Source organism: Amaranthus tricolor, chromosome 14 (assembly GCF_026212465.1).
Source record: "Amaranthus tricolor cultivar Red isolate AtriRed21 chromosome 14, ASM2621246v1, whole genome shotgun sequence".
NCBI classification, from domain to species: Eukaryota; Viridiplantae; Streptophyta; class Magnoliopsida; order Caryophyllales; family Amaranthaceae; genus Amaranthus; species Amaranthus tricolor.
This window is the reverse complement of record NC_080060.1, coordinates 8,234,282-8,244,312: the sequence shown is the minus strand read 5'-3', so window position 1 is coordinate 8,244,312 and position 10,031 is coordinate 8,234,282. Positions and strand designations below refer to the sequence as shown.

Genomic DNA, 10,031 nt, shown 5'->3' with positions numbered 1-10,031 from the left:
TCCAGCACTTCATACCGGAAGTCGCTGCACAACACTCACCGACAATCTCCCATACGCACATGGCATGCTCTCCTTCTTATCCCATTGACGCTGCGGGGACCTCGCAGGCTGGGCCATCACAGCCATCACAGTACCAGTCCCCTCCACTGCCAGAGCGTCACGCGAACGCCTCTTTCTATCGTAGGAGGCGAAGGAGACCAACTCAGTTGGATAAGGTAGATGAGGGTTCGTGAGCGTTAACGATTACCTTTTGTGTATTTGGTTCGACTACGTACATATATATATATTTTAATTGACTTGTATATATCAAACATTTGTGTATATTTTGTTGTATATACATGTTTAATTACTTTATCATAAGCCCCAAACTTTGACTTATGAATGATCGGAGTTTTGGCGATGAATCATACCGCCTTAAAAATACATCGACTTGTAATTACCTATTCTAATGTCTCTAGTGCAATTACAACAAACAACAACTCAAAAATAAAGGAAAAAAAAATTAATTATCTGTCCGCAGTTAGTAACTGCGAACAGATATAAAAGACAAAACAGACTGTTCGCAGTTACTAACTGCGAACAGCTCTTTTGTCTTTTATAGCTATTCGCAGTTAGTAACTGCGAACGGCTCTTTTGTCTTTTATAGCTGTTCGCAGTTACTAACTGCGAACAGCTCCAAAGCACAGCTTTGGAGTTCGGACGCTTACTTTTGGGAAACGTTTACATTTTCGCTTATTTGCTTCATTTTTTTTATTTTTTCGCTTAAATTTTTCTAAAATTCACAAATATCACACTATATTCATTCACTTGGGCTCACTTTTAAAGCTCAAATACCCAGCCCAATTCTCTCTCTCTCAGACTCTCGCACACTAAAAAAACTACTCCGATTCCCAAATCTCAAAATTCCCATCCTCATCCCATGGCTAAGCCCAACCATCAACCACCACCACCACCACCATCTCTCCTCCGTCGCATCATTCACCTCGACACAACCCTCTCTCACAAACTGCACACCCTTTTCGAACCAGTCATCCCACGCGCCGCCCTCAAACTTCTCGAAATCACCGGCGATGGTCGTCTATGGTTTCCTCTGTCACTCTCTCTCCTCCTTTCTCCAATCTCTCTCCATTCCTCCTCTCTCTACTCCTTCTCACTATCTCTCCTCCTTGGACTCATTACCGATATCATATTTATTGGACTCCTCAAACACTTCATCAAACGTCGTCGTCCTCAATATAATCCTGCTATGGGCCGTACTCTCCCTGTTGATCATTGGTCTTTCCCTAGTGGTCATTCTTCCAGAGTCTTCTTTATTGCTTCCTTGTTCTATCTTTCTATTACTGCTGTTGCTCAGGGGATTGATCATTTGAGGTTCCGTGATCGCGCCATTGTTGACCGTTGGATCGGTAAGCGTGATTCAGATGAGATTGTCATGATTTTTTTGGTATTCTTATGGATTTGGTCAGTGTTTACTTCCGTTTCTAGGGTTTTGTTGGGGAGACATTTTGTTTTGGATGTTGTTGCTGGTGCTTTTGTTGGTTTTTTTAATGGTTTCATTGTTCATAGGTTTTTGTGGTTTTGATTTATGATTTGGATTAATCTTATTGTTTTATCATTGTTTATGATGACAATTGTAACTTGTAAGAACTTGCAATTGTTGTAATTCTTGATTAAATTTACATATAAGATGGTATATTTCTTTAAAATGATGAATAGAAATGCAATTTCATTTTGTTCAATCTGGAATAATGCACAAGCAATTGTTGTAAAAACACTTATCAAATTGTAACTTTTGTAACAACACTTAAATCCGAGGCATAAATTGTATATTGTGTTGTTACTAGATGTACTACAAAGAGCATGTTATTTTCGTGTCCCTAATGTCAATGTTTACTTCTGAATGGATTAAAGTGGATAAAAAAGTGAATTCTATCGAGAAGTAAAAAAGTGTGCATGGATGAAAATATAATTTTTAAAATATAGATAGATAGATAGAGGTAGTTGTCTAACTGTAAGGTTCTTCCTCGTTATTCTAGATATTCGTCTTCAAACAAGACCAAAGATAAAAGAAACGCAAAGAAAAATGTATGATTAAATGATGGAGATTAAAAGAAAATAATGCTGAAGTTTTCGTCAAAAAAGTTAACTTAGCATGGGAGATGACTTGGGATGCATAATATACTTAGACAAAGATGAAAACTTGTATCATTCTAACTAAGGAGATTTTAGGAGAATCAGGTTGTAGTTTCCTATTAAAAAGTATACACCGTGGTGGAATGAGGTTGTCAAGACAATCATCAAGGAAAAGAAGAAAAAAATGTTATCTTGCATTAAAAATTGCAGGAATAAGGAAATTTTAGCCAAGTAAAAGGAAATCAAAACGAAAACAAAAATAGCAATTCACTAGGCAAAATTAAAAGCTTTTAACGTGGTGTTTGACAAACTAGATTCTAAAGAAGGAGAAATGTTATGTATAGGATGGCAAAGAGAAGACAGGCCAAAACTAATGACATAGGTGTAGTGAAGTGTATTAAGGATATCAAGGATCGATGGAGAGAGTATTTTATGAGCTAGGATAAGAATGACATGTTGGGGACATAACAGTTATTCTTTTAGATGAAAATAGAGAATTTATGCAAAGAATACAATAAGTAGAAGCAATTTATGAAAATAAAGATACGTATAATGAGGTGTACCTCTATATAAGAGAACAAATTTGGATTTATGACAGGAAGATCCACAATGGAAGTAATCAATCTTATGAGACAAATAACAAAATACTATAATGCTAAAAAAAGAGATCAACACATGATTTTTATTGACTTGAAAAAAGCACATGACAGGGTATCAAGAAAAGTATTTTTGGTGGGCAATGACAAAGAAGGGCATTCCCAAGAAATATATTGATATAATACTAAGTTATGTATCGAGAAGTAAAGACAAATGTTAGGACATGTGGAAGGACAATTGATGATTTTCCAATCACAATTGGCCTTCATCAAGGCTGTAACACCCTTGAATTTCCAACCCCTTAAACGAAACCAGAAATCGCGAAGGAAGGGAAGAAATTCGGGTGTTACATAAAAAGAAAAGGGAAAATAATTTAAATAAACGCTAAAGATTAATTAAAAAGGTGGGTAAGTGGAAATTTCGGCAGCATCTCGGTTAAAACTGAGGGTGTGACAAGGATATATAAATGATTAACATAACTAAACTAATCTAAAGCTTTTAATGCCTTTCAAAATACGTCACGATGGAATGAATCATCGTCGGCTTCTCAAATCATCAACTCTAATGAGGATCGTGGTTCCAGTGTTAACGCATCGATTTGACTGATACCAAAGGAGTATTCTCACTACTATACATCCAAAAACTACGCAGAGGAACTATGGATCATACAAGGAGTCACATGGCTCCATACGTAAGAAATTATACAATCCCAAAAGAAAACTTTAGAAGTAATATAGAAGCTACAAGCATTAGGCAACTTGTACACAAATGTTACGACCGTACTTCGCTCTTTCCCCCATGCAAAGCAAAAGAAGCTCCTATACCTGTCATGTCAAGCTATGATCCTCCTGCTGCTCAACATAATGACTATAGTCAGATGTGTCATAGCGGGAACATCATAGAGAGTCATGAACAAACAACAAACACATACACGTCAGTAATTAATGAACTTAACAATTAGAGTCATTGAACAAAACTATAGACAACGATATAGTATGACAATAATGAGTTTACTCATCTGTCCAAACACCTCTATTTACACATAATTTCTCTTTAAAACTACTAATCTCTCGAAGTATATTCAAAGGTAGTGAATCTTTTCTCTATTCATGGCATAGTGACACGGCCAAGGGCGTTATCGGTCATCCAGCGCCCATGGCAAAGTATGAGCTCATGTTCCCTCCAGCTGACCCTTTCGGGTCCTACCTTCGGGAAAAACTAACACACTGGGGTACTAAACCAGTGAAGAGGCCACCATATTAGGGTTTGCAAGGCCCGCATGGTAACACCTCGGTCAAGGGGCGGTATCGGTCACCCGGCGCCCAATGACCCAAGCATGCTCATACCCCCCTTACGGTAGTCTGTCGGACCTCACATAGGGGACTACCAAATCAATCGGACATAATCCAGTTGAGTCACGCCAACTAATCATAAATCAAGGCTCAATAAGTAGGAAATCACTTCGATACCACACACAACCATGGTGCGTTCTCTACTATTTAGAAATCTGTTCTCATAGTCTCCTAATGCTTTCATTCTACTTGCCTATATCACTATTATGATTATTCACTAGCATGGTTTACTTTCTGGCGTTCTATAATTCTAATACGATGCATATAATCATGAAATATGGATAATACTTTGAAACAATGAATATGACAATTAATTACTGTGTGTACGTACCTGCAAGCGTCACTGCACGACCACAAGTTACAAAAATCACCCGACTAAGGTTCTACTTTCCTCTTATGAAGTGGACACCTATATAAGTTATGAATAGAACTAATAAGTTCCCTTAACTACTTTGTCATACCAGTTAAAAGCCAAAGTAACCACTATCATCCATTCACGACAAGTTTTCAATTACTTGTATCACGTACACATCTCATTCAACACCAAGCATAATCTTCAATGCAACAATAACGCAAGTTTTTCCATCGATAAAGAATAAAAGGATTATGTCAACTGTTTCATTACACCAACTAAATTTGAGTTATAACGATTCACATCATCTTAATATAAAATGACGATTCCCACTTAATGTTGATGTAGTGCTAATATGACGACTAGGACAAATCTTAAGGTTATCACATCGCAATATCATTTATTATATTCTCCAAGGTTAGGAAGAACTAAAATCAAGACATCATAACAAGTAATTTTAATAATTCTCAACAAGTTGACACTATGTTCATAGCCTTACTAATATCATTTAATTATAACTTCGATACCTAACAAGAGTACTTGTAATCAACATTAATAATTCCTTTTACTTCAACAAGGCCAATTAAGACTACCATGCCGAACAAAAACTCCCACATTCAACACGAATAAAGTTACTCATGTACTAAGACACCATCAAAATAACACACAACCATATTTTCATTCATACTTCAAACTCTAAGCTATAAATATGTTAAACTCATCAAACACACTCTTACCCACAAAAAGATTTAATGAAAATAATACAAGGTTCAACACTTTTCATTTATATTTCAAAAACCCGATTCATGAGTACATTCAAATCATTAATCAAATTCTTACTCATAACAAGATTCAATGACAATCATACAAAATTAACACCAAACTCATAAACTTAGTAAAATTCTAATTAGATACCAGGAAGATTACTTAGAGTAAACTTGAGAAACTTACAATGGGGCAATTAGAAAAGAGGGGTGAGATGATAAGTGTTTGATGTAGTGGTGGTTGCACAGGAGGGTCAAGACACCGCGGTGGGCCTTGGTGGTAGTGCAGATAGCCGTAGCTGCTGGTGGTGGTGCACGAAAATGCAGCAGTTGCTGCTGTTTTGTAGGTGGATGTAGCGGGGCTGCTGCTGCTGGGCTTGGTGTGTGCGTGGAGGCTGCGACTGCTGCTGCTGGGTAGCTGTGTAGGCTGCCGGCTGCCCCTTGGTGGCTGTGGCGGGTCACAGAGGTGAAGGAAGAGAAGAGGAGAGGGAAGGAAAAGAAGTGAGGGAGTGACGGCTACAAGCAAGAAATAAGGGTTTCATACTACTTATCCTTGTTGTTATTATTGTTATTGTTATTGTTATTGTTATGTTTATGTTTATGATTATGTTTATGTTTATGTTTATTATGTTTATGTTTATGTTTATGTTGTTTATGTTTATTATGTTTATGTTTATGTTTATGTTTATTATGTTTATTATGTTTATTTATTATTAGGTTTATGTATTTATTTATTTTTATCTCAATTCATTTTCTTGCGAGACCCAACTAAAAGACTCACCTTCATGGGCTCACACATATTAATAAAATAATCATTTTGATTCGAACCTCTTTATTTAAGAAATCGTAACTATATTTTTTTAATATATGTATATAAGTTAACATTTAAATTCGTGTATGCAAGAAATTTATTAAAACTAATTCAGAAATAATTTAGTATAATTGTAAAATCTTTAAAAATTATTAAAATATTAGATAATTTCGTTATTAAAATCTCGAGGTGTTACAAAGGCTCGACACTAAGCTCAGTTCTTTTTGTAGTGGTCTTAGATGAGATAACTTGATCGATACAAGGAGACGTGCCTTGGTGCATATCGATAGCTGATAACATTGTTTTGGTAGATGAGATCAGAGAGGGGGTGTAAATGCCAAGTTAGAACGATGGAGATAAGAGTTAAGAGTCACGAAGTTTCAAATGACAATTTCGAGTACATGTAGTGTAATTTTAGCACATTCGAGATAACGAGTGACACTATAAAGCTATAAATGAAAAAATTACTTTATGTGGATACTTTAAATACCTTGGGTCCATATTTCAGAGTACTGTGAACATCTAATAAAATGTGACCCATGGAATTATGTGTGGCAAAAATAGAGAGCAATTAGTGAAAATTTATGTGATTGAGATGTGCTCTTAAAGTTAAAGATGAAAGTTTCAAAAATAAAATTCTTTGATAGATGAGTGTACATACATTTTGGCATATAATTCGAAACAAACATATAAGAAAGAAATTAGGAATTACAAATATTGGGAAAAAGATGAAAGATAATTGTTTAAGATGGTTTGGCATATGCAAAGATGGAATGTTAGCGAACCGGTAAGGAAATAGAAAGTTAGAGCTTGGAAGACTTAAAAAGAGGGCGAGAAAGACCAAAAATGATTTGGAGGACAAAAGTGAAAACGTATATAAATGACCTAGATTTTGCAAATTGAGAGGATAAGAAATCGGAATAATTAGAGAATAATTCATGTGGACGATTATTAAACTGATACATTGGTTCATTTTGCCAATAGTAATACTTTTGGATTAAGGAATTGCCATTACTTATTATGGCCTAAAATTAAAATGTAACAAAACTTATAATACGGAATAAAAAAGAAATTGTAGTAAAACTTGTGGGACGGGAGGAGTATGAGGTTGCAGAGTTTCATAGTGCTTGGTTTATCTTGTCCAATTAGCACTTTTTCGCCCAAACTTCATCAAATGGCTCACACTTAGGTCTTTCTTTGGAAGTGCAACCTTAACTTGTTAGAGATAAAAAAAATGGTTGTTTTCGAGTGACTCTTAATAACAAACATCATCTGCAATTGTTAGAAAACTTCGTAATTGAAACTGTTAGAGGAATTTGCGGATCTAGGTCTCATAGTTTCAAGCCACAAATTCTTATGCTACTGTTAAAAACCTTTGAATGTGAATTTGTAGTTGGTATGTGGGTCCGAATTTAGTCTCCACATAATGGACTTAAATAGCATTAATAGATCCTCAATCATGTTTGCAAGGAGGAAGGTCGCATCCTTGTCATTGTGGTACCATTGGTGGCACTTAGTTTGCTATGCACATTCTGATTTTGGTTAATCTCTTTCTGATATGTTTTATATGGTAGTACTATTGCTTAGCATGCTTGGTGGTCCAACTCTGGTCAATGCAAGTTTCTTGACAATAAGATTGGTCTCTTTCATTAATGGTTTTTTGATTGGTTTCGCATTGGTTTATCTTTTATGTGAAATCAGTCAAAATTAATGGATCAGAATTGAGTCATTAGTCATTACTACACCAGCTATTTTGAATCTCTTTCTGTCCTGTAGAGACTGCTTCAATTGATTTTTTTTTTTTTGGCGAGTTTTTTGAGTTAATTGTAGCAATCACAATGAGACTGGAGGAGAATTAATATGCGTCATATTCCCTCCATGATGTCAAAAATGGATAAACCTCTAGAGGAAGCTTTTAGATTTGTCTCAGCTGCAGCCTGCAGATAATCTTTTGGGATTATTTTTGATGTAGATTTTTATATACTACTACTTCTCTACAAAATATATATGAACCTTTGTTTTATAAGCCACATCAATGGACCCCCAAAAATTGACAGAATCAGAAAAAACAGGGATAGAGAAGCACTGAAGCTGAGAGCAACAGTCAATATGTTGAGATTGATTCATTTCACATCGATAAATTAAATATAACGTGCATAGTTTATAAGTCTTTAGAATTCTATTTTTCATTAGTATATGATTTTGAGACGGTATCTCTCTCGCTTATGACGTACAGAGTTATGAAACTGAAACGTGGTTGTTTTGAGGAGCAGTTTAGAAGGCTTGAGGCCCCCAGCAGTGATTGAGGATCACAGTTAAACGATCTGTTTCAGTCTGCAAAGGGCCTATTATGAAGGACTGATTGCACAGTGCTCACTTTTCTGATTCATTATGTATTTGGGTCCCTTCAACTCATTATCTTCACCCCTTCTGTTGACTAGGCTTTATTAAGAAGTAGTTAATTGCTTGCATTCATTTTTTTCGTGCTAAAAAGGCATCTCTTTTTTTGGAGGCTTATATATTGTCTCAATAGTCGATGGATATTTTATGCATCTTACAAGGAAGAAAGAAGATATATTATTAATAATCATGGTTTAATTTACTCCCTTATAATTATCATTCCATTCTATTCAATTTGCTATATTCTATTTTAAAAATATATTTTTTAATTTTATTATTTTTTGTTTACACATTTAATTTTTTTTTTAATATTTAGAGAATAAAATAGTCTAAAAAAGGGAATGACTAACAGTGGTTTGGATGTAAAAAAATAGAGGGAAAGAAAAGAGAGAGATTTACGCAGATAAGAAATTCCTTGTTTAGATAACAAAATAAGATGGAATGGATTTGGAGGGGAGTGATTTGAAGGGATTAGATGGATAATATTTGTTGAGATAACAATCTTTTTAAAGTTATATAGATTTGAAAGGAAAACTGTCATCTCTAATCTTTTTTCTTTTCTGTTATTTAAAACAAATAAGAGTTACTTTCCTTTTATTTCTCTTCCCTTCTTTTCTCTTTCTTTTCTTCCCTTTTTTTCTTTTCTTTGCAAAGTTATCCAAGTATAGTGTAAAGAAAAAGGGCAGCGATCCAAGAGGACTTGATTTAAATTTGCTTATTTATAGCCTTATAGGAATAATGCTTGTTATAAAAGTATTTAGTATATTTAAAAATTTGGTTGTTTATAGTTTTAGTATATTATGTGTTTTACTGCCACGTTGAATATTGATTGATCTCTTACATTATGTTTAGATTGAAAAAAAGGAAGGGAAATAATTTGAAGGGATGAAAGATCCCTTGTTTGGATACCAAAATGAGAGGGAAGAAATTTGAAATCTTTTTTAAAGCTTATGTTTCAAACTATTTGGACAAGTAAGTGCAACCCCAAACTGTTTGAAAAAATAAGCTTCAAAGCAAAACGCTGCCCTAAACAGCGTTTTTGTATCCTATTGGGCTGAAGAAATGGGTTTTATTCAGGAAAAGGGAAAAAACGCTGTCAAGGTCGGTGTTTTTTTCATTTGGGTGCAACTTTTTTTTTCATGTTTTTACTTACATGGAATTTGTTGTGTTTAAGTAATTATATATATATATATATATATATATATATATATATATATATATATATATATATATATATATATATATATATATATATATATATATATATATATATATAATTAAACATCAAGATACTTAATCAAAATGCATAATATATAGTTAACATACAACTACGTCATAAAAATTGATCAACTAAAAAATATACTAACCACCCTGACGTTGTGTACAACTACGTCTGTTATGTCCTATTTTGTTGCATAAGCCACAATTAAGCCCTCTATCAGTACGATCATCCATCTCATTACGCAACCTCTTTGACCTTGGACGTCCTTTTGTTCGTACTCTACTAGCATCTGCAATCAAATGAGGGGCATTATATTCCCTCCATTGAGTAGAGTCAAGCACATGTTCAAATTGTGGCTTATAAGTCCTCATATAACTAGTAGTGCGAAAACGACGATCCA

General features: G+C 34.5%; 1 protein-coding gene and 1 long non-coding RNA gene across 2 annotated transcripts; one reads left to right on the top strand and one right to left on the bottom strand.

Annotated features, from left to right (window-relative positions):
• The first annotated feature begins 826 nt into the window (after positions 1–826).
• LOC130800285 (probable lipid phosphate phosphatase beta) lies at positions 827–1,709 on the top strand. Its single transcript, XM_057663743.1, has one exon. The coding sequence runs from the start codon at positions 920–922 to the stop codon at positions 1,580–1,582; it is 663 nt and encodes a 220-aa protein (XP_057519726.1). The 5' UTR covers positions 827–919; the 3' UTR covers positions 1,583–1,709.
• A 1,468-nt stretch (positions 1,710–3,177) lies between these two features.
• LOC130800286 (uncharacterized) lies at positions 3,178–5,832 on the bottom strand. Its single transcript, XR_009039393.1, has 3 exons — positions 5,386–5,832; positions 4,414–4,491; positions 3,178–3,597 (listed from the first exon to the last, which is right to left on the bottom strand). It is a non-coding gene; the product is annotated as an uncharacterized LOC130800286 (long non-coding RNA).
• Between the last annotated feature and the right edge of the window lie 4,199 nt (positions 5,833–10,031).